This window comes from Acomys russatus, chromosome 9 (assembly GCF_903995435.1).
Source record: "Acomys russatus chromosome 9, mAcoRus1.1, whole genome shotgun sequence".
NCBI classification, from domain to species: Eukaryota; Metazoa; Chordata; class Mammalia; order Rodentia; family Muridae; genus Acomys; species Acomys russatus.
In genome coordinates, this window is record NC_067145.1 from 63,139,647 (window position 1) to 63,165,272 (window position 25,626).

The following is a 25,626-nucleotide window of genomic DNA, read 5'->3' on the forward strand; positions in this document are numbered from 1 at the left end:
TGCGTGCGTGCATGCGTGTTCATGTGGATGTGTGCAAGCATGCATATGGGAACACATGCAGGTATGTGCTTGTACACCTTCACCTGGAGGCCAGAGGTCAACGTCAGGTGTCTTCTTCAGTTGCTTTCCACCTTGTTTGTTTGTTTGTTTGTTTGTTTTTTAATATAAGGCTGAGCCTGGAGTTCACCAAAGCAGCTAAGCTGGCTCTCCAGTGACCTCAGGAGTCCTCCTATGTCTATTTTCCCAGGATTGGGAGTACAGACACAGCTGCCATGCTCAGCTTTTCACATGGATTCTGGGCGTTGAACTCTGGGCCTCATGCTTGCAGGACAAGCGCTTTACTGACTGAGCCATCGTCCCAGTCCTCGCCTTGAGTTTTTAACAATGTTGTGCACTGCTTTGAACGTTGCACATTTTAAAGTTGTATTTGCATGTCTGATTACAAGAACTGAGATAGTTGACCAGCAAAGTCTTGAACAAATTCATTTTTACTATGTCGTATAACTGCCAAACCGAATAGGCTTGACCCAAGCCTGTGATGACTTCAGGGTCTGCCTAAAGTTCCCTCAGCCCACCCCAAGACTACTGTCGATAGCCCTTCCAGCCCAGAGCAAAAAATAAAATGAATGTTTCCTGTCTATTCATGCTGGCTACAAGTTTTTCAGTCAGCAAGGACGAGTTTTGTTTTCAGTCTCTATAGCAGAGCCAAGAGAAGAGGAAACTGGGTTATTCTAGTTTCATTTTTGATACTTGACACAGGGAAGGGAAGGCTTATAAATCCAAGTTACAGGATCTCAAGAAGCTAGTCATGCCAATTCACAGTTAGAAGCAGAGAGAATATGCCTTGCTCGCCTGTTTGCTTTCCACTTGTTTGCTTCAGGACTGCCCACAAGGGCCTGGTCATTCTACGTTAATCAACAATCAAAACATTCCCCCACAGATACTCCCCCAGGCTAGCCTGATTAATTCTTTAGTATGACTCTCTTCCTGTGATTTTAGGTTGTATCAGGGGAACAGTTTAAACTAACCAGCAGATAAATGTTTTATAAGCCAACAGATAGTGTAGCAACGTATATGCTCATAGCTCATTAAACCTTACGTTTCTTAGTTTAGTTTTAGGTAGAGCATTGAGATATAACTCAGCCATTAGCTGTGGTGAGAAGAGTTGTAGAAAGGCCTACAACAATGAGGAAAACTGTTGGGGTTCCTCTATTCTCAGTCCCATTAGGCATTAAAAATGAGGGGGCGGGGCAATGTCAACCACATGGTTTTCATGTAGAAAAAGTCAAGTCTAATGGTTGAAATATGATTGTGTTTGTCTGTTTGCACACTTCCCCAATCAGATCTCACCTCAGTCTTCCTTCTGAGGTGGTGTGAGCATGTACACTTGTTAGTTCTTATTATTGTCATTTTGACACAACCTACAGTTACTGGAAAGAGAAACCCTCAACTGAAGGATTGTCTCTATTAGACTGGCCTGCTGCCATGCCTGTGAGAAATTGTCTTCACTGCTGACTGATAAGGGAGGCACCAACCAACTGTGGATAGAACCGTCGCTAGGCAGGTGGTCTCGGGCTATATCAGAAAGATAGCTGAGAGTGAGCCAAAGGGTCATCCCGTCAGCAGCATCTGCATTTTTCTTGCCACCACTCCCAGCTCAAGTTTCTACCCAACTTGACTCAACAGTAGATCATGACCTGGAAGTATAAGCCAAAATAAACCTTTTCCTCTCCAACTCACTTTTAGCCAGTTTATTTTATCACAGCAACAGAAAGCAAATTAAAACAGATGTTTGGCTCACTGTAAATCACAGACATATGCATGAAACGTTGCCTTGTGGACCAGTACATCTCTAACCAGGGCTGTGATGCTCAGCAAACTCGGAGACCTCCTTCTACAAAACCACAGAAAGGTGGGTAGCTATAGTGGCACCCAGGTTCACCGCCAACCTCACTTCTGGAACATCAAGTTTGTGAACGTTCTCTCAAAGTAGCAACGTTTACCACACAGCTGGCATCTCGTTCTCATCCCAGTGAACTGGCCCCCTTGGAGTTGCAGTGAGGATGGCTACAGGGCCTGACTTGATCCCATATGGTCAACAAGTAGCAGTAACCTCAGCAGTGTGTCTACGTCTGCTAGGTACCTTTCTCCAAGCCGGGCTTTACCTGGCCTGACCAGCGCATGTGAGCCTACTCCCGGCAATGTTCAACACATGCAGCTCAGTGGCTGTCATCCATGCAGCAGATAGAATACCCCATAGCATGACACCTGAGATCATCACATTTCCCGTATGGGATTACATCTTCATATTCCGTCTTGGTATTACATCATATTCCCTGGGCATTTTAGAAGGAAAATGTATGAGTGCTGCCAGAATAAAAGAAGCAGTGGGATGGTAGTGGCGCACACTTTTAATCCCAGCACTAGGGAGGCAGAGGCAGTTGGATCTCTGTGAGTTTGAGGCCAGCCTGATCTACAGAGCAAGTTCCAGGACAATCAGGGCTACAGAGAGAAACTTTGTCTCCAAAAAAAAATCAAAAAAGCATTCATTATTAACACCCGCAAACCCAAACACTGGTTCAAATTTGGCTCCATTAAGACCTAACAGCAAAAATAAAAATAAAAAAAAATAAAAAATAAATAAAAAAAAAAAGACCTAACAGCAACTGGACCCACCCACCCACCCACCCTGTTTGCCCACTAGGATTCCTGCCAAGCAAGCTAGTGTTCTCAGCACGATCGTCTCCCCCAGTAAAAGAGAGACAAGCATATGCCCTGGAAGCGTCTTTTTATAATTTCCATTTCATTTTATTTTTGCGACAAGGTCTCATGTAGCCCAGGCTAGCCTTATGCTCACTGTGTAGCCAAGGATAACCTTCTACTTCTGACACTCCTGCCTGTCTCTCATGTGCTGGGGTAACAGATATGTGTTGCCGTGCCCAGGTTATGTGGTGCTAGGGGTTGAACACAGGGTTTCCTACCAGCACTCTGCCAACTGAGCTTCATCTTCAACCCATATTTTTCTCTCTTTAAAGAATGATAATGAAGACCAGGAAGTGGTGGTGCATGCCTTTAATTCCAGCACTCGGGAAAGAAAGGCAAGCATATCTCTATGAGTTCGAGGCCAGTCTGGTCCACAAAAAGAAGTCCAGAACAGTCAGGGCTCTGTTGCATAGAGAAACCCTGCCTTTAAAAACCAAAACCAAAAAAAAAAAAAAAAAAAAAAAAAATGGTAATGGGTCTTTGATTAGAGAATTGTTTCTAACAAGTGGCTTGCTAAAGGATGTTCTCAGATATGTAATTACCGTAGTTACTCTAATAAGTGCCATGTTGACGTGTTGACGTTTAGAAAGCTGGGTTTAGTGACTTAGTCATAAAGTCAGATCAGCATTGAAGCTCGCCAACCTCTGAAACATGAGCACTGAGGCAAATGGTCACCGTGGTGTCTGGAGAGCCAACAGAGTCAGGGGTTGGTTCTTTGTAGGATTCCCTGACTCCTTTGGGATCCTTGTGTTTGCAAATCTCAATGTGAGATAACCTGCCCCCATGGGATTAGTAGTTCTTTTTTTCAAATTGCTTACCCAATCCAATGATAAGAGCCTTTTTCTTTATTTGTTTTTACTTTGCATGTGTGCCTGTGTATGTGCGTGTGTGCGTGCGTGCGCGTGCGTGCGCGTGCGTGTGTGTGTGTGTGTGTGTGCATGTGTGTGTGTGCATGTGTGTGTGTGTGTGTGTGTGTGTGTGTGTGTGTGTGTGTGTGTGCACGTGTGCCTGTGTGCGTGTGCGTGTGCGTGTGCGTGTGCGTGTGCGTGTGCGTGTGCGTGTGTGTGTGTGTGGTTTGGGGTATGTTTGCTTTGATTTTTTGAGGTTTCTCTATTGTCTCTACTCCTATACTCTCAGGTGTCCACAGGTCTGTTACGCCCATCATCATAAGTCTTCTTTCCTACCATGCCAGCCTCCTTCCCTGGCCTCTGAATGTGTGCTGACAACACAGCGTTCAGGACCTGGAAACATGGGACAAGTTGTATATCCTCACTTCCTGGAGAAATTCCATATACATCATGTGGCTAGAGATGAAAATAGTTAAAAATGTGCCCTTCATACTACCAATACCTCTCGTTGAATTTTCACCTAACCCACCCTGCAGAGCCAGCTCAGGGTTACCTTTAAGATTCCCCTGCATTGCCTGCCTTCCAGCTTCTACAGACACTTTTGTTCCTGGGTGAAGAACACGTGCTTTGTTATAAATACAAGCAACAACAGAACACGTAAATTTTTTTAGTGTTGCTCTAACTATGGGAGTCAGAGAAAAATATAAATAAATAAATATAATTATATGGAGATAAATATAGTTACATGGGAATTGAAACATACATCACAACAATAACTAGATATTATGGTGCTTAAATTTTTAAACTTTGCATAATTTTCTTTAAGTTATTTTTTTCACACAAGGCAATGGAATTAATTGATTTTAATATAGTTAAATTTACTGGGCCAGTGTCTCAAGCACATAAAAACATGAAGTTATCTATGCTCCGGAGCCTCATGGATTCCTCCTACGCACACTTCCCTGTCCGTCTCAGATACGTTGTCTGAAATCCACAAAACACTGCCGTGTGACTTATTGGACACTAAGAATATTTAGAGAATGAGAGCACAAGGAATGGGGAAATAGACTAGATGAAGTCGTGGCTGAGGAGAAGGAACAAGGTAGGAGCGAGAGCGCAGAGAGAAATAAGGGTGGAGATCAGACCCGGGAGGGTGGGGCCAGAGGACAGAGGGCCCGCAGAGAAAAGAGAAACTGTGGGTGGGGCATCTCTGTGACAAGGCAGAGACCTAAGTTAGACTAGGCCTCTGGGAGGATATGAAGGGGACTAAAGCTGAGACTCCTAGTAGCAGAGGCCATGGAGACTGAAGAGGACGCCCTCTAACTAGACAGGACTCCTAGTGGAGAGAGGAGAACACCAACCCACTCACAAAAACCTTCATCCAAAACTTAGCCTACCTACAAAACATGCAGGGATAAAGATAGAACAGATAGAGCAGAGATTGAGGGAATGTCCAACCAATGCCTGGCCTAACCCAAGTCCCAGCCCATGGAAGAGAACCAACCCCAGACACTATCAACAACACTCTGAGAAGCTCTACCCAGCAATGGATCCAAACAGATGCTGAGACTCACAGCCAAACATTGGGCAAAGCACAGAGTCTAGTGGAAAAGTGGGGGAAGGGGAAGGATAAAAGGGCCTAGAAGTGACAAGAGCACTATAAGAAAATCAACAGAGCCAACTAACCAGGTCTCAGAGGGGCCAGTGGAGCCTGAAGCATCAACCAAGGACCACTCATGGACTGGACCTAGGTCCTCTACACAGAAGCCTGATGGGCAGCTCAGGCTTATGTGAGTCCACTAGTTAAGGGGAGCCAGGGCTACCTCTGACATGGACTCTGTTGCCTGCTTTTCGATCACTTCCCCCTGATGGACTGCCTTGCCAGGCCACAGGGGGAGAGAACAAGTTCAGGCCCATGGCAACTTGATGAGCTGGCGTGGGTGGGTAGGTGGGCTCCCCTTTTCTGAGGAATGGGGAGGGTGAATGGGGGAGGGAGGATGGGACTGGGAGACGAGGAGGGAGGGGCCTACGACCAGGATGTAAAGTGGATAAATAAATAAAAATTAATGTTAAGAAAAGAGCATAGAGGCAACTGACATCTTCCAGTTTCTATAGATGACCACCAGTTAACATGCTGCTGAAAGAAAAATCTTTCCACCGGAAGCAAAACTTTCTCCCAGTTCTATCCCAGTTATGCCTCTAGATCAGAAATGTCCAAGGCATGCATTTTACATCATCCTGATTTTGAACTAATTAGAGAAAAGTTTAGACTGTGGAAACTGAAACTTCATAAGAGACAAGATTTTATTGCAGGGAAAGCTTGAAAACAAAATAGATGTCAGCCAAATAATGACCTGAAGTGGGAATAAAGGCAGACTTTATTCTCCACAAAACTCTGAATACAGGCTGCAAAGATGCCAGCACTCCTACATGTGAAACCGCAGTAATAAAATGGGGCTGTATGCGCGATCACTGGGCTGATGACTAGTGAAGGTTTCCTATGCCAAGAGCCAATACATTGTAAAAGAGCCCTCCTCAGGGGCCATGTGCAAACCGTATTCTGGAGTCATTAAATCCCATGGATATGATACTGAAAAGCAAAATCAGAATATATTATGTCACACGCTCTTGGCAGTCTAAGTATATGATTTTTTAAAATCTTTTCTGTCTGTATCTAATTTCTATAGTTTAGGGGCTTGCTTCTTTAACACGTTGATGTTATTTTATTCTTGGTTTTATCCTTTAGGAAACTGGTTGTTTTATTCCAGACTCAGATACAGTATTACAAAACTTGTATCCAAAAACTTGAAATAAAAATTATTTAACTCAGCCGGGCGTGGTGGCGCACGCCTTTAATCCCAGCACTCAGGGAGGCAGAGGCAGGTGGATTGCTGTGAGTTCGAGGCCAGCCTGGTCTACAAAGCTAGTCCAGGACAGCCAAGGCTACACAGAGAAACCCTGTCTCGAAAAACAAGAAAAAAATTATTTAACTCAATTTAAATGAATAAAGAGATTGCCTAAAGCTAGGTAGTAGTATACCAGCGAAATGTCCACTTAACCTACTATAACAAAATATGCCTTCCTGAGAAGTCTATAAACAACAAAATCTCATTTCTTGTGGTACTAGAGGCTGGGAAGTTCAAGAGCAAAGACACTGTGATTGCAAGTTTTGTAAATTGTAAATAAAATAACTGTAAAGATTCAGGTGCATTCATTTGGTATCTCACATCTAAATGTTAATCCATTTGACACCTGCCCTGGTGCGTGGTGGAAGATGAAGATACAACGTTAGCTTTCAAGTGACTCTTCAGTGATGAGGTACTGTTGGCTAAGTACTCTTTACCCTCCTGTCTTGAAGTGATGTTTTTACCAAGCTAAAGTCTCTTGTGTATTTTAGTCAACCTCTGCACATCCTCTTTTGTTCCGCTCTTCTCGCGTGCATCCACTCCACAGTCATTTGTGACACGCCTTTGTCACCAGCACGCCATCTATCAGGGTTTGTCCCCTGCTTCAATCCTTCGCCCCGATATTGTCTGGGTTTCCACTATAGATTCCATTTCCTGGCTTAAATGAAGAATAAACTATATTGTAAGTAGGTGTCTCGTCTAAATAAAGCAGTCTTGCTGTTTCTGTTAGAATCACAACCTTATAATCAGTTGAGAGAAAATTCACTGGGCCGTCATCTTCCTTAAGCTAAGAATATGCAGTATATTATTTTTTTTTTTTGGTGGCCTTAAGTAGGGGGCTGTTTTATTTTTAGGGAGTGTCATGGCACACCTGTAGATTTCAGAGCACAACTTGCAGGAGTCAGTACTCTCTCCACCATGTGGATTCAGAGGCTCAAACTCGGGTGATCAGGCTTGGAGGCAAACTCCCTTAGCTGCTTGGTCCGCGTCGCCTGCTTTAAGCGTACAGCTTCAGCCCTCACGGTCCCTTTTCCTTGCCCTATTACCTTGTTTGTGGCTATGATAAACAGAGTTGTTTCCACTTTATCGTTTCCCTCTAGTGGCTACGTGTCCATATGAAAACTACTGATTGGGGTGTGTGAGCTCTGCTCCCTCTCACTCGATTGGACTCTCTTTCTGCTTCCAGCAGTATTTCAGCTGGACTCTCCTGAGGGTGCCACACATGCAGTCAGAGTATATCCAGACGGCACTTGTATTACCTGCTCCATTCAATTATTGCACCTCTAATTTCTTTCTCTTGCGCTGAGTAGTAGCACTAACAGATACCAAATAATGGAGCTATATTGGGCATTCTCCTGGAGGCAGCAGAAATGCCTCCGAGGTTTCCCATTAAGCCGTGTATTTTATCGAGTGCAGGCTCTGTGTCTGTGACCATGATCCTCTTTCTGTGCTGTAGTCTAAATCCAACCCACTCTCATATTTTACCTAAAGTTATGGCTTTGTCAGATGCTCTATCAGTGACCATGGTTATCTTTTTCTATTGTATTTTTTGAAAGTCTTTTGTTTGTTTTTTAAGATTAATAAGGTATTTTATTCTATTGTATTTTTAAACACAATCTATTTCCTCATTTCTGGGGAGAAATCTACCTTGTAATAATGAGCTATATTGTATGTTTAGTAAATAGTATTTTATTTAGAATTTTAATTACTTATTTTTATTTTATGTGCAATGTCATTTCACCTGACCTGGGTCCTCTGGAAGAGCAGCTAGTGCTCCTAATCACTGATCCATCTCGCCAGCCCCCTAGAGTTTTTTTTATTAATATCACTAACTGTGGTTTTCTTTCTCGTGTAGTCTCAAGAGTGTGTTTTCAACACAGTTATTTCTAAAACAGTCTGAGGCTTTTTCTTAATTTCATGTATTTCAGAACACAGTGTATATCCTTTAAGTCATCCGACTGATATTTTAGAGGTCAGTGGATCCAACAAACCTTAGATGAGTCTTTAGGGAGTGAGATCTTTCATTGCTTCTCTGTCTTTTTATAGAAATTTGCATTCTCCTATTTTCTATGGTTCTTCCTCACGATATTCTATTGGATATTACTTTTACTCAAATTTAGTTTGTGCCTTCTTAGATTTATTTATTTCATTGAGGGTATATAAGCATTTTTGTTGCATGTATGTCTCTATACTTCATGTGTACCCGATGTCCAAGGCCAAAAGAGAGCATCGGAGTCCCTGAAACTGGAGTTAACGATGAGCTTCCATCTGGATACTGGGAACTGAACCTGGATCCTCTGGAAAAGTAACAAGTGCTCTTAACAACTGAGACATCTCTCCAGCCCTAAATTTGGGCCATTTAAGAGAAAATGCATTGGCCAAAACTCGTGCATCATGTGATGCATCCACACGGTTTGCATTTTATACACAACATTGTCTCAGGAAGATGGTGCCAGTGCCATACCCAAGTTCCTCCAGGGTTCTTGACTCTTGCATTGCTGCTCCATGCATTGGTTGGGAACAGCTCATTGCTCTGTCTTCTCTTGATATATGCCTTGGCCAAAGGAACCCAGTGCCCTTAGCATACCTGTCGCTGATGTGTGACACGGTGTACAAAACCTCACACCCTTGCCTCACAGTCGGACAACCACATCCTGTCCTTCATATTTCAGAGTTTTCCATCAGATCAGCCTCAGACTACAGCAAAACCTCTTCCTCACCCAGCTTCCACCCTTTCCTGAATTGCTATAAATTATTTCCTAGAATCTCCAGCTCAGCCTCAGCTTCCGGTAGCCTGACCTAAGACATGCAATCTATGCAAAGCATCATTTGTAGAGATTGTGGACACATTGGGAGTACACTCAGCTTTGAAGATCCTTTGCAATGGGCCGTTCACTCCACACCCTGGAAATCCAGGACTAACAAATGGGAAATTAAAGTATCACAAGGAAAACGGGACTCATTTTCAGGCAGTGATGGCTGACTTCTGCTTACGCATGCCACCCCATACTCACCCGTGGGAGCCAAGAGTCACAAGACCTGAAGACTACTTCCTGCTTGAACACAGCAGGATCATCATCCGAGGATGGATGGGGGCCACTGCATCTTACAGGACTGAAGACTCCTCTGGGGTTATTCTTTCCTTCTGTACTAGAACCACAGGATGAGAGACCTAAGGAAACTTTGCTTACTTAGAGGCTTGTGTTTCTAGTAATTTCTTGCTTGTATTTTTGATATTGAACTCTATTCTCCAGTTCATAAGGGAACAATGCTATCAAGTCACTCTCTGTGGTATTGAAGGGGGAAATAATGACAAAATATCTTCTGTTCTCCCCCAAATTGAGACTGCCAGCCTGAACGTGGCTGGTCCTAGTAAGAACATTTAGAGTTTTCTTTTTTTATTATTATTATGTAATTCTTGAGCATCTACTTTTCACTTCTTCCTGTTTTAGTTGCCTCACTCTTTGTCTTCTCCCTGAGTTCTCCTTTCTATCCATCTCTCTGGCGTTTACCACTCCCCAGTGCTCAGTGTCTAGACTCCTGCCTGTCACCTCAGCCTCCCCCTCTGCTCATGCTTCATGCTGCCCTGAACCCACTCAGGGACCACAACGCCGCTATCCTGATCAAAAGGCTCACTGGCAGCCCCACTGCCTAGTGTGTGAAGTCTGAAGGTAGCATTCAAGACCATCTGCCAGTAATTTCCACTTGCCTTTTGAGCCTAACGCCTATTGTTTTGAATACAAATCTCCACTAGTACCAAAATAAACTTTTCATGGAGAGACAGACAGACAGAGAGAGAGAGAGAGAGAGAGAGAGAGAGAGAGAGAGAGAGAGAGAGAGAGAGATCAGCCCTGTTCTCTATCCTATTTACACCTTGTGCCATTCTGTTCATTCTACCTAAGAAATGCTATCTTTCAGGATCTTCTCAAACACTGAGGTTCTACTGGAAGCTTCCTAAATATGATTGTGTGTGAGAAAGAGAGTGTGTGTCACACACAGGCGTTCTCTCTCTCTCTCTCTCTCTCTCTCTCTCTCTCTCTCTCTCTCTCTCTCTCTCTCTCATTTTACAGACTCTGTTTCTGTACTGTCGCCCTAAATAGATGCTACTGGGTAGGGCCGTGTCTTAAGTGTCTTACGTCCCCAGCATTACTTACCTTGGTGCTGGCATACTGTGGGCGAGATTAATGAAAAGTGAATCAGCAAATAAAGCATTTCTTGAGCCACATAATTGTACTAAGTATGGCAGAGCCTGGAGTCAAGCAGCGTTAAGAATTAATGAGAGGCAAAGGGAAAGCAGCTATATTTTTTTCCTACAGCTCTAATTTCCACAGAATCAAAAGAAGCCTGGGCCTCGGGAGCCACGGGGCCTACACTGGAAGGGTGGTCTGAGCTAGAGTCCACGTGTGCCAGCCAGCTGAATGCCAAAGCACTTTAAGGAAGAGTTAGAAATGTTACTTTGCGTCACTTGAAACACCTGCTTTAATGAAGCTAGAATCTGAAAATCCTTTCTCCATCAAGACAGTGCCCTCATTAACTGTTTCTCAACAGTCCACAGACCCTGTTAACTCTTTCAATTAGGAAATGGCTCCCAGGCATGCCAGGAGAGGCGATTAGCTGGCTTGCACTGCTCCCTGCTGACAAGTGACTGTCAGCTCCACCTCCAGGACCCCCAACCAGGAGGCAGCCCACCTGGGGAACAGCTGAGCCCAGAGGACCCCTAGACCCAAGGGAAGTGTGTCAGCTGTGCTGTGTCGCTGTTTGCAGCTACCCCCGCAGGAAGAAATCGTAAGGGGTTTGCTTTGTGTTGTAAGTTCACCTTTCTCAAAGAAGAGCAGTTGTTGGCTTGAGAAGTAAATGCATCCTCAAAAGATCACCAAGAGACTCAATCCCACCATGCAGGAGGAGACAGTAGAAAGATAGCCTGTCCTGGACACTTGAGTCCTTTTAAAGACCTGGAAGTCACCAGGTAGGAGGAAGTGAGATTTTCTAGTGAAGAAAGGGGCAGACTCGACTGGGGAGCTAGCTGTCCAGGAGAGACGGCTGCCCAGTCAGCTGTTGTGGAGGCTATAGCTTGGTATAGGGGACTGACCCTCTCCTAACTGCAGACGGTGCAGACATACATTTCCTTTGCCTCCGCCCTGTTACTCCATCCCACCCCAACCCCTCAGGATTCCCTGTGATCTCTCACAGCTCCGCATATTCTTCTCTTCCCTCCCTATTTGGTCCCTGTTTTGTCCCACAAAAGAAGATCCAAGCTGGGGGTGGGGGTGGGGGAGTAGAGACAGAGGTCACTCAGGTCTCAGGATTTAGTTCTCAGTGGACCAAGCCTCAAGCTAGACGTCTGTATGGAGTACTCTCAGCACTGTTTGCTCTTGGAGAAGTAAATCTTATTAAAAATGGAAGTTCTGCTCCACTGGGGAGGGGCCCAATTTGCATATCATCTCTTTAAAGAAATGGTTCATACATAAATTCATCAAAGAATGTAAAGGAGTCCGGTAAAAACTGGAGGCTAAGCCAGCACTCTGCTCGACCACAGGCCACACAGAATCCAAAACTCAGCAAACAGCAGTGTGCAGAGAGAGAGAGAGAGAGAGAGAGAGAGAGAGCGCAGGGCTGCTGAGCCTCCCAGTCTCATGCTCTTGACTTTCAGTTGCAGGGCCTTGAAAATTGGATTTGTATCGAGCTCTCCAGCGGGGACTAAAGCAATCTCTCTAATTATACAGACTCCTAGGGAGCCCCTTCTTAGAGGATTTCATGGAAATTCTGGTTTCTTTCCTCAAGGTATTCGCCATGGAAGTGACGAGACCATGTATGTTCACACTCGGATCCGTGAGGGCAGGAGAAGGAATAATCTTTGATTTGTATTCTTTTGGGGGTCTCCTCAAATAGCAGTGGTCCCTGTAGTGGTTTAAAGACGTTAAGTTTAGAATTTGTTTTCAAGGGTTCAGCGACCCATTTTTGTTGACCAGAGTCCCTTTGGCTATGGGCAAGTGAGCATTATCTTGTGAAAAGCAAGTCATGAAATGCTTAGTGCTTTTTTTTTCTCCATGTTAGTGTGGACTACTTGTCAACGCCTAGCAGTTGATCTAATTGGGAGCGGGGCAAGGTAAAAATTCGGAGATGACCAAATGGGGTAATGAAGAGAGTACCCTCCATTTTATAGGCCAGAAACTGGTTATAACGGGGAGTTTTCTGTGCGTGCGTGCGTGCGTGCATGTGTGCGAGGGGGCGGGGTCAGAGGACAACCTTAGGCATCAGTCCTAACCTTCCATCTTATTTGAAGTGGGGTCTCTCGCTTGCCACATCTGGCTAGCTGCCCTACAAGCTCCGAGGACTTCTCCATCCTCGCCTTCCCATTCACTGTATGAGTACTGGGGAGCAAGAGCAGCAAACTTTACGTGGGTACTGGAGATTCTAACTTGGGTCCTTACATCTGCACCACAAGCAGCGTGCACACTGAGCCATCTCTCTGATAGCTCGGAGAGATTTTTCAAGTGGCCGTTCAGTTAAGTGTGGCCTCAAAACTCCCTGCACGTGCCATGTATTGCGAGTATCTGAACAACGTTGATGATAACTGAAGGCGTTTTACAAACTGCCTCTGGCAATCCTGATGGAGCTGTTATAATTCCTTCCATTGGCCACAGGCAGAAGCTCACTTTCATAGTTCTATAAACCATTCCATAAAAGATATATGCTTCTCAGGTTTTGTAAGCCCCAAAGATCGGCAGTTGTACAGTCCCTTAAATAGACCAGGAAGGGGGGACGCAACTCAGGGCTGCTCTTTTGGTGCCTCTGTGCAACCTCAAAGAAGTCGAAGGAGATTTGCCTCTCAGACACGGAAACTGCCAGTTACGTACGAGCAGAAGGAAGTTCTGCTGTCTGCTTCCTCCCATCTACCCTGTAACCCCGAGGGGAGAGAGAAAGCCTTAGAACTTCCAATGGGACTCTCCCCTCAATTCCATTGTTATTATGACTTTTTTATTTTGTTTTTTGTTATTATGACTTTGAGACATTATTCTCAGGTATAAGATTCAGGAAATATATATAGATACCTAAAATATATAAGTATATGTATGCATACATACATAAAATAGAAGCAGAAGTGTCTAGAGAGACAACGGCCTCTAATGGAAGCGGCACTGATGAGAACAGTGAGGGTAGAGGATATGGGGAAATGTATCCAATGCACTATATATATTTACATTAAAATGCCCTTTGTATGAGCCAGATGACAGAGAGCAGAGCCTTGAAATGATATAGGCATGACATGGCCATTGAACTCACGAACTTAGTTTGAGCAGTTGCAGTTGCCTGTACAGGGCCTGCACATGAGTGATCCCATAGAAATTCCATCACAGACAGGGGAGGGACTCAAGTGGACCAGCCCCTCCCCAGGAGACACTGCAGTATGTGGCCGCTTGGGGCTGAGATGTCCTTGTCCTCATTGCTGTAGAGGGCCCATGCTCTAACGGACACCATCCAGCCATAACTGAACTCAGTGGGCCACAGAAAAAAACAAAACCAAAACAAAAAGGCATGAAAGTGAGACAATAGAGACTTGTCAGAAAACGGGAGGCTTGTGAGGGTCAAATGGGGATAAGAAAGGATAAAGAGATAAATGTGATTTTAAATGTTCTTATGTAGTACAGTACCATGTACAAAAGAACATATATAAAGAGAAAAGAAATTTAAAGACTCACAACACACACATAGGCACACACCCCTGAATCAGCTCATGGAGTAAGATCAGGGCCACACCCAGGTCCCAAGCAGGTTGCATTGAGCACAGCTCAAAGCTCCTTTTCAAGGCTGATGTCAGTTGTGGGCTGGTCATTCTGCCCGCACGGGCCACTCCCTGATGACACTATGGCAGGGGGTGCCCCCCTCAAACACCACTTCACCAGCCACAGCCACAGCCTGTGAAATGTAACTGTAGAGGAGACATTTTCTGAACTTAAGCCTGTGCCATGTCACAAGCTTCTGGGCCCTCAAAGGCCTAGTCATCAGCCCCACAGCCATGCTTCACTTCCACCTTGCTCTTGAGGCACAGGATGAACATAAACCTCACGCTCTTGAATGTTCCAGACCACTGGACCTTGTTCCAGCTTCAGGGTAGACCTATACTGAGGTGTGAGACTTCACAAGGCAGGCGTCCCCACGATGCTCGAGTGTAAATGCTAAGTAAAGCAAAGGGCAGAGTTCATCAGGATGTAGAGAGGGAAGCACATTTTGGGGAGAGGGTGAAGGAATGAGGTCATCTGAATTCCACCGCTCACAAGGATCTTGAGAGCTGAAAGAAATAATAGCCAATGTTTCATAGACCTCAAGTATGGGCAGGTGTCTCCCCGGCACCATGGACCCTAGTAACTTTTCTCACTGTTGTGGCAAAATACCAGACAAGAAACAATGTAAGAAAGATGGGTTTATTGTGGATGACAGCTCCAAAGGCTATACAGCCCCAAGTCCAACATGACTGGACGGTGTAGCAGCAAGAGATGGCTGCTCACACTGCACGTTGGTCAGGAAGCAGAGAGAGAGAGTGAATAGGAAGTCAGACCTGCGATGAAGTGTCAATGCCTGTGCCTGGTGACCCACCTTCCAGAGCAGCAGCATGAGCCTGGGAGGGACATAGATTCAAATCATACTTTGGGACGCCTCTCCACAGAAAACACTAATGTGTCTGCAGGGCCAAGGCCTCACCACCTTCTGTGTGCAAACATTTCCTCAAAGGTGAATCCTTCTATGAAAATACAGGCCCCTGTGCCAGGATTTTCTGGAGGTAGGATTTGGATTGTTATGACGCACATGACTGAAAGCCCCAACCTCCTTTTAAAGTCTCAGCAGGAACCCCTGCAGTGGCCCCGTTCCTCCCCCAGAATAGATTTGGCTATGACTATCATTCCTTTCTCTCTAATACCAATATTTCCACAAGCTTCCACTACAAAAAAAAATCCTTACTTCTCACTAGGTCAGCAGGCACTGGGGCAAAACTTAACGGTGATCATGCTGGCCCTAGTCTCAAGGTCTCATACTGATGTCTGTCAGCCCAGGACCCGGCTTTCACATGGCTATACAACATAGTTGAGAACGACTTAAAGGGAGGAATTGTTTATTCTTTCCATGGTTTTGGAGTCTGCAGTCCATTGTTTCCAGGAAGGCATATTAGGATAGAGAAACTTGCATCCCTAGTGGCCTGGGAAGCAGGGACAAGGGGGCTACTCACAGTCCACTTGCTTTCTTCTTTACCCCATTTTGTTCCATAAAGCCCAAGCGATGGTGTCATCACCTCCAGAGTGAAATGTCCCCAATAATTGGTCATCTCTGGAAACAGCTTCATAAGTCTACCCTGAGGCATGTCTAGCAAGTCCCCTAGGTGATTTTAAATTTAGCCAAGTTAACATTGAAGATCAATCATAGCATTACCATGGATGTCAACCAGATAAACACCAAGACTGGTGTCTACAGGAAGGTTGGAAAGCCCTGTTGCCTGCTTTTTGATCACTCCCCGCTGGTGGGGTTGCCTCACCAAGCCACAGGGGAAGAGGACAGAGCACAAGCTCTGATGAGACTTGATGAGCTGGGCTGGGCTGGAGGGGAGGTCTTCCCTTTTCTGAGGAATAGGGGAGGGGGATAGGAGAAGAGGGAAGGAGGGTGGGGTCGGAGGAGAGGAGGGAAGAGCTACCATCAATGTAAAGTGACTAAGTTAACTAATTAATCGCAAAGAGCGCCCCCTACAGTTGAGTCCTTGAAGCCTACGCTGTTCTGACCACCCTCTGTGTCCCCTAGGCTTGGACACCAAACAAGCACAGGTCATCGTTCTGTCCTCTGGGACCAAGTGCATCAGCGGTGAACACATCAGTGACCAGGGGCTGGTTGTCAATGACTGCCACGCTGAGATAGTGGCCAGGAGGGCATTTCTTCACTTCCTCTACACTCAGCTGGAACTGCACTTGAGGTAAAGGGGCCCCTGGCATGGGCTGGGACTGACATACCTTAAGCTAGTGAGAAGCCAGGCAACAAAGCAATGAATGAAAAAATAAAGACCCACAGCCAGCTCAGAACATGCCATTCGCTTATCTTGGCAGATCCCACACGTAGTAAGTAACTAGGCGGCACGTAGTGTCTATTTTTATTCAGACTTGGAGCACCCCTTGAGTGCTGCACAGACACTGAAGTGTTAAGTTACGAGATGCCTACATTACACTCGGCATCTCATTCCAAGAGAAATCCTGTTTACCTACAAGTTACACACACTACCACACAGGTGCTCACAGGCATAGACACATGGGAATACAACTGGTCATGAGCCATTCCATTTTGGTTTTTTTTTTTTTTTTTCAATTAAATCATTAGGGGAGCAGCTGCTACATCCCTCAAATAGATATTTCCTCTATGAAACTCAAACATCAACAAGAGCACCCGGCACAGCCATCCCTGGATCTTCCATACATTTAATAAGCTATTTCTAGAACCAGCTACTCAAAGTGTGCGTCTCAATGGGGAAAGACAGGACTACAGTTCTAGGGGCCGCCAACTGATCGTAGAGATTTTCTTTCAATAGGAGCGACTACTCGAGAGATGATGGGACAGAGATTAGATGTGGGAAGAGGGGGAAGAAAAAGGAAAGAGGAAGAGGAAGGAAGAGAGAGGGAGGGAAAGAGGGAAGGAGGAATAAAAGAGGAAGCAATGGCTTCACTGTCTCTTGGGAAATAGAAGTCACTGGCCTCTGAGACCATAATCCCATTGATTGAATTGAAAGAGTGTTTGGTACAATGTGCGAGGACTTGGATCGATGTGCTTGCTCCTCTGGTGAAATCTTCATTTCAGCCATGGGAAGGCCAGGTTGACATTAACGCCTCCGCTCGATTCTGACAAAAATTGTGTCCACTTCAACCAAGGCTCACAGTTCAGTTATTTCTACAAAGAGAAGAAGGTCTCTTCTGCTCTGGCCCCTGGTCAGTTTATTTTTGAGAGTTTCTCAGCCAGCATAGTTTCTTAGACAGATTAAGGTTCCTCATATTTGACCATGTCCCCTGGAGGGGGAGACCTGGTGGCACTCAGAGGAAGGACAGCAGGTTACCAAGAAGAGAATTGATACCCTATGAGCATATACAGGGGGAGGAAATCCCCCTCAGGAACAGTCATAGGGGAAGGGAATAAGGGGGAAATGGGAGGGAGGGAAGAATGGGAGGATATAAGGGATGGGATAACCATTGAGATGTAACAAGAATAAATTAATTAAAAAAAATTTTTTTTAAAATAAGGTTCTTTGTGTTTAGCTAGCGCCATCTCTCAGGTGCTGGGCTCATAAACAGGCTCTTGCTTTACCTCTTGTCCTCAGTCCTCCAATCCAGTCCAGGCCGGTTCCATTGTGCAATCCAAAGGCAAATAAATGACTCTTACAAAACACAAGGTGGTGGCCATAGTGATACAGATGTCCGGTGCTTGGGAGGCCTTGTCCTACAAAGTCCAGTTGCACTGTCCTGGTGGCCTCAGTCCCTCTCACATACCCACACTGCCAAACACGTTCCATTCTCTAGATTCCAATCAGGAATGTGACTAAAATCTACATTGACAGGCTTCAAGATCCCACCTCTTTCCTGGTTACACACACACACATATACACACTCACACACACACACACACACACACACACACACACACACATTCTATGTGTGCATATATGTGTGTCCTTATGTGGTCTATGTGTCCATGTGGAGGTCAAAGAACATCCTCAGCTGTCAATCAGAGGCTGTCTATCTTGCTTGTTTTGAGGCAGGCCTTCTCACTGGCCTGAAACTCCGCACATAGAGTGGTCTGGCTGGCCAGTGGGAAAAAAGGATCGGCCCTGTCTCTCTGCCTCCCTGGTAATGAGATCAGAAGTGCATGCCAGCAAGCCTGGGTTGTATTTAACACGGGTCCTAAGGAACAAACATGGATCCTACTGTTTGCCAATCAAGCTATCTCCCAAGAGGTGCTAAGCAATGTGCTTCAGTGCTGGTATTTCCCATGTAATCGCGGCCGCCATTAGGAAAAAGCAGGCTGTCACATGAGCTGCACTGTCTCTGGAAGACACATTAAACTTCGGCAGAAACACAGGTAGATTTGATCATGTGACACTTCCTACACGGTCCTGAACCAAGCTAGCCACCGTAGTTTAATTGCTGTGGGTCTCTTTGACAGAACGTTCCTTCCTTCCTTGCACCTTCCAGCTGCCCTTTCTTTTCCTTTGAAATGGGGTTCCTCGAATCCACTAGCAGGCGTTTCAGAATGGCTTTAGCAAGTGGCTCATTCACAGGACCCTCTTAGTAGGTGCGGATGTCACACAGAGGGAAGAAAGGCCTAAATATATGCCAAACAGACTTGAATAAAGGCAATACCTTAATACACTCAATTAATTTTTATGTGAGCCTTTGAGCAGTGCACAGCAGCATGATATATTGCCACATCAGTTCCAGGAGGCCTGGTGAGGGGTCAGATGGAAGAGACCAGAGCTGGAAGTCTCTCAAATGCAGGCAAGGGTTTCTATTGTGTACCCAGCTGCTCAGCTGGAAGGGCTCTCCCCTACCTCCTGTTTGTGTCACGGAAGACACTTCAGCCAACCTAGCCCAGATTTGGATGCATTACAGGCACTGCACAGCCATCTGGGAAAATGAAAAACAGCCACACCCGACCCATGTCCTTCAGAAGGGTACCAACAATGGTCACAAAGAGCCTCAAGAATAAACAAGGTTTCTTTCAATGGGCCTGGCTCTGCACTGGGGACCAAGACTGGGTGTAGTTGCTCCCAGGGCTGTGGAAGATGCACACGTGATGGAGTCTACTTGGGCAGAAAGAAGGAGGCAGTAGCACATGAGCGTGTTGTAGCTTCAGGGTTTCCTGGGGACACAATATCCATTCTTCTCCATGTGCGGTCTCAAGGCCCTGCAACACAGAACCCATCGCCCATGGGACAGAACCTGTACACACAGCAAGAATGGCAGAAGTCAAACTTCCAGAGGATTGCAGAGAAGTCTGGGAGAGAACGCACAGCTCAGTTGTTCGGTGCCCATTGGTGTGTCATCTCTCCCTTGGGAGGCAGGGCTGCTCAGGTGTGGGGTTACAGACTAGAAGGAAGGTTTTCCTGAAGCAAGAAGAATACAAAGCTCCAAGATTAGGAACCGTGGGTTTGTCTAGGTCCACCTGGATGAGAAGAAAAACCAGCTCTGCATTGTTTGCTGTTTCCACCTAGTTTGTTGGTGCCCACGCTCAGGCACTGTTTAAAATCCCTTTTCTACTGCACACACTGGTACCCACTAAAACTACTTGAGGCAGTCCCAGGATACTCCATGAACAAGGCCTTGGAAGCACAGAGGATCGTGGCTTTATGATAAACTCTGGCTTGTAAATGATAAACTTAAAACAACATAGTAGTTGGAGAGACCGTTCAGTTCGTAAAGAAATAGTCATACGGAAAGACTATTACAAAAGCCAGGCATAACGGCACACGTTTGCAATCCCAGAGCTAAGGAGATGGCAGGCAGACCCCGAAGCTCACAAGCCAGCCTAGCCTGCTTGGTGAATTTCAGACTAATGAGAGATCCTGTGTTAGAGAGGGAGAGAGAGAGAGAGAGAGAGAGAGAGAGAGAGAGAGAGAGAGAGAGAGAGGAGGGGGAGGAAGGGAGGGAGGGAAAGAGGGAGGGAGGGAGGGAGAGAGAGAGAGGAGGGGGGAGGAAGGGAGGGAGGAGGGGGAGAGGGAGAGGAAGAGAGGAGAGGAGGGAGGGGAGGGAGGGAGAGAGGGAAAGAGACAGAGAGTGCTGCAGTGTGAATAGTCAGGGAGGATGAAGATGGAAACAGTGGTGCTGCTTGTGTTTACGGCCTGTTCCCAACTGTTCCCAAAGTGTTCATGAAAGGGGTAAGCATCATGTGAGTGTGCAAGAGGTAAAAACTGGGCAACTGTAATCCACCAAACGAGACAAAAGCAAGCACCTGCTGGAACATCTTCATTTTTCTCTCTCTCTCATAAGTGACCTCCATCCTCTCTGTGTCCACAGCAAGCATCGAGAGGACCCTGAGAGATCAATATTTGTACATTTAAAGGAAGGAGGCTACAGGCTGCGAGAAAACATCCTCTTCCATCTCTACGTGAGCACATCCCCTTGCGGAGATGCCAGACTCAACTCTCCCTACGAAATCACCACGGATTGTAAGAAACCACATATTTGCCTTCTGTCGATGAACCATGCCACCAGACTTCCCCAGGCTAACCTCTGTCCCAGGCCAGCTTAGCCCAGGCGTCTTGTGTGCAGTGTGGATGGGTGGAAGTGCATCACAGGAGACCTCCACAACCTTAGTCTGAAATGTCTTTGGCAGAAAAGTAGTGTGGGGTCTAAAATTAGCTACTTAATTGCCATAGCACTCTGCTTTAATAGGTCAGACACCCCCTATATCCCAGGCTGGAAAATGGAACCAAAGAGGAAGCAAATGAGAATTATCTGGGGTGAAAGCAAACTCAAACTCGCTCTTTTTGCCTTCGTTTGCAAGTTGGGTGAGGAGAAAAAAAACACCTCAACTTTTGCAACATAGCCAGGGGCCAGTATCATGCTGATTAACTTAAAAATTCCATTGCCAAACCCTTCACTAGGACCCACAGGGACAGTCACCTCCACCACCGCTGTGCCTCCCCCAGGATGAAGGGCAAAGGTAGATGTCCACATCTCTCCGGTGTCGTCGATGCCACTGTGTCCTGACGATAAGAGAGGAAAAATCAAGGACTTTCGCCCTCTCACTTATATGATGCTATATTCTGTTGTTGTAACATGCATACATCTTGCTCTTATTCACGTGTGTAACAAACACACACACACTTCCAAACTCTTTTTCTATTTTAAATATTTTCTTATTTATTTATTTTGTTATTTGTATGGCAGGGTATGTGTGTGGATGTAGATGTGTGCACATATACACACAGTGCACCTGTAGCCATCAGAAGAGAAACTCTGCATCCACCCTCACCCTCCACTTTTCTTGAAGTCAGGTTCTCTTCTTTGTTGTTCATGGCTATCTGTACCAAGCTCATTGGTCCATGAACTTGGGGGCATTTTCCTCTCTCAGCCTCCCATATCACTACAGGACTACTGGGATCACAGATGTGCAATAGTGCACCCAGCTTTACATGGTCTTCAAGCTTGCACAGAAAATCCCCAAACACACACACACACACACATACACACACACTTTCTTTTACTAAAAGCTTTATTGCAGCAAAGTACTATCTACATGATGTAACGTGGCTTGGACCATTTCCCCTTTGCTTGAGTCTGCTATCCTGCTAGCCAGGATATCCTCACTCTCTCCGGACAGTTCCTATAGTTTCTCTGATCCTGCCTTCCCTTTTCTGATTCTTGCTTCAGCTTGGCTCCCCCACCCACCTTCTAAAGCATGTGAAGTGTAGAGAATCCCTGCCCATCCCTCTCCCCAAGGGAAACCAATAATTTTTTGAGCAAGTACTCAGTCTGATGGTTAAACAAATAGATTAAATACATATGGGTTTTAAAGACCCACAACTTCCTCACAGTAGCCTTTTTGACTTGGTGAACATTCTCTATACAAGCCTGGAATAAAGCGGGTATTTGATAAATGTTCATTTTTTTCTGTGACAATTAGATGATAAGTGTAGTCTTGCCTACAAGGAAAGAAAGAGGGTAGAACCAACCTTTAATGACTATGGTGTGTGTTGTGTTTCCTGGAGTCTTCCTCTGAGCACAGGAAATATTTGATGGATTGCTAACTTTACTAGGATCAGACCCCTTTAATATACACATATTAATTTTATTTATGCACCAAGTATTTTATGTTTTACTTGGCTCAAATGAAACCCAGAAAAACATATACACATGTTTAGTTTCATTGTGCTGGAAGAGCTTTCTAGGCCTGTGTGTTGGTTGTTTGCCTTTCTCTGGGGTAAAATACCGGACAAGGGCAGCTTAAACGAGGAAAGGTTTGTTTCGGGTCATGTTCCCAGAAGTGTCAGACTGTGGTGACAAGGAAGGCATGGTAGCTATTCACAGAAAGCAGAAGGCAGAGCTAAAGCAAGAAGGCAGAATAACCCCAAGGACACATTTGCAGCCACTTCCTTCTCCCAAAGGCCCACCCCCTATTTTTCACCACCCCCAATGATACCGTGGCGTTTCATATCCATTAAGAATTCATCCAGCAGTCAGTCAGGTGAGAGCCTTAATTAGCTCACCATCTCTGGAGATGTCCTCACAGATACATCCAGAGTATGTTCCACTAGTCCTTGAATCGAATCAAGTCGACTAGCAAAATCCGGGTGGGTACGGAAGAGGGGGATGCCTGAGAAGAGTTAGGAGCAGGAAGTTGAATTTCATCATAAACACACTCTATAAATTTCTCAAAGAACTAATAAAAAAAGTGAGAAAATAGTTAGCCATCATGGCCAGTCATGGTGATGATCGTCCCTCAGACATGCTGAGTAAGAAGAAGCTGGAGAGTCGTGAGTTCGAGGCCGGTCTGGGCTGTACCTTGGGCTGGGGAGGTGCTTAGTGGGAAAAGCACTTGCGGTACAAGCATGAGGATCATAGTTCAAATCCCTAGAGCCCATGTGAACAATGAAGCCAGGTACACCCACAAGCCCAGTGTTCCTGGTGGTGAGGCACGCACACACCTGAGCTCATGTGTGCAAATATGGAGGGAGAGAAGAGAAAGGGGGTGGAAACAGACAGACAGACAGACAAAAAGACAGAAATTAAAATGACAGAAGAAAGAAAGGTAAGAAGGAAGGAAGGAGCTGATTCGTGTCCTTGTAATCCATCAAGCCAGAGCTACATGATACTAACTTGCCCTAGAAATTTGTGAAATTTGGTCCATTTCCCAATAGCTCTTTGAAACATTTGGAAGTTAGCTCTAATTTACCCAGCTTCCTCCTTGGCCCATGTAGCCCCAGCAGGAGTTAGGAGAGGGCTAAGTGAGGACCACAAAAATGTCAACCCTGCCTGAGGCCTCGGTCCCCTGTGGGGACCATTCTGGCTCATTGGGTTTCCCATGTCTCTGTACATCAAGCACCAAGTGTGGCTTCCCAGCCAGCAGCTCCGCCTCGCACTGCCAGTGGGTTAGAAAAGCAAACAAATGCCTCCTCAGAGGCCCCCTGAGGATCACTTTCACACAGATGTCTTTTATTTCATGGTGCTTTTAAGAAGCGGCAGGTGCTGGGAGGAGGAGAAGAAATGAAGCCTTCCCCCTCGCAATGTTGCTACAGATATGGCAAGCAAGGAAAAGATGCTGGTGCCTGCATGCCTCTGATTTAGGCTGATGTCTCCCGACCCACTGGGGAGTGCAGAGAAGGCGGGCACTTGCAGTTTTGCAAAGTGGACTCATCAGCTAAAAGCCATGCATCATTTTCCCCTCATCACTCCATAAGGGCAGGACCAGCCAACTACCTGCTGTCCTCTGCCTGGAAGAAGCCTTCAGAGAGATTGCTCAGCATCCCTCATGCCTCCTGAGGAATGCACACAGTCTCGGGAGCAGCTTCTTCAATTTCCCCCTTAGAGCGACTGCTACAACTCTCCCTGCTGTCCACTCGAACACTGAATTTTTTTTATTGTTCCCCTTTAAGGAGGGCTAGACTTACGGATAACGGAATTCAAGTGGTCAGGACCTGGCTTTTAGGGGCTCCCTCCAGGACCAGCAAAAGACCAAAGACAATGTTGATGATTCTTCTGTAGGAAGACTTGTAGAGAGACGCTGGGAAGACTTCAGTTAGCTCTAGTTTCAGAAGTCCACAGCTGGCACCATCTGCTCCCTACAAGTTAATTTGCAGAAACTCCAGCCTCATTGCACCAGCAGCTCAGGGCCCATGTTTCTCCTAAATGAAGCACTGGAAGACATCTTGCCTGACCCTAACTGTCAATGCAATATTATTCTGCACATAAACTGAAGAGCACAAACACACTCAGTAAGATCTTCATCCGAGATCTAAGAGGCACTCGAGAGCAAAGGAAGCTCTGGAAGCTCTGGGAGAGGCTGTCTTCCTGAGGTTCTGTCACTGCCCTGCACAGTGCACCGACGGCACTGCTCTCACTGAATCTCTTATTCACTTCCGTCTCACTCTGACTATTGCACAGTGTGCTGACCTCTCTCAACTGGAGACAATGGCAGGACCATTCCTTCTCTCTCTCTCTCTCTCTCTCTCACGCATATACACACATGCATAAGTATGCATGTAAACACATGTGTACCTGAGTTCACATGCATATAACACATGTGTGCATAAGCCCATGCAGCCACATACTGTGATTCATCAGAGTCTGCAAGGACAACTACGACATGGCTACAATTCTTAGGAGACAACTGCTTGCCATAGATTGTTCTCCTTTCTTCTAATTAATGTAGGAACACAGAGCAGAGAATCCTTTAGATTTTGGGGTGTGTTGTGTTTGTTTGTTTATTGGTTTGTTTGATTTTTGTTTGGGGGGTTTGGGGGGGTTGTAGTTTTGCTTGGCTCATGAATCTCATGGACCTCATGAATCTCAATCTAGCCTCTAATTTGTTATGTAGCCAAAGATGGCCTTAAGCTCCTGACTCTGTCTTTCTCCTGATCTACTGGGATAATATGTATGTGCACTACACCCAGCTCATGTGGTGCTGGGGGTGTAGCTCACGCCTTCATTCTTGCAAGGCAAGAACTCTACAAACAGAGCTGCATCCCCAACAATTTCAAGAGTTTTGAGCAATTATCTTTAATACACTTTAAATTAAAATGGAATTACATCACTTATCTCCTTCTCTTTTCTCACCTCAGGCCCTTGTAGGCTCAATTTTCTTAACCAATATATCTTATTACAACTTATAACCTGACTAACCAAAACAATAGGAAAAGAGGATTAAAGAACACAATAACAAAACAATAAGGATATCAGTTGCAAAGAACAATTCTCCGGGCATAATCAGCAAGATTTCTTCTCCTGGAACCAGGAGTAACAAGAACCTGGAACCTCAGCAGGAGCCAGGAGCCCCGAAGCTTTCCCTCGAGCGGTTCTCTCTAGGAACATCTTGAATTGGAGCGATAAACAGCCAAAACTATCCCAAGTCTCCAAAAGGTCCTGCCTCCA

The 25,626-nt window shown here is 45.6% G+C and overlaps 1 protein-coding gene across 2 annotated transcripts in view; it reads left to right on the forward strand.

The window, feature by feature from the left end:
- Window positions 1-25,626, forward strand: part of Adarb2 (adenosine deaminase RNA specific B2 (inactive)) — a 526,034-nt gene that overhangs the window by 455,978 nt on the left and 44,430 nt on the right. For both annotated transcript variants that reach the window (XM_051151452.1, XM_051151453.1), the window contains 2 exons: window positions 16,304-16,472; window positions 20,551-20,702. In XM_051151452.1, coding sequence (XP_051007409.1) covers window positions 16,304-16,472; window positions 20,551-20,702 — 321 coding nt within the window. The remainder of the gene's footprint in view (window positions 1-16,303; window positions 16,473-20,550; window positions 20,703-25,626) is intronic.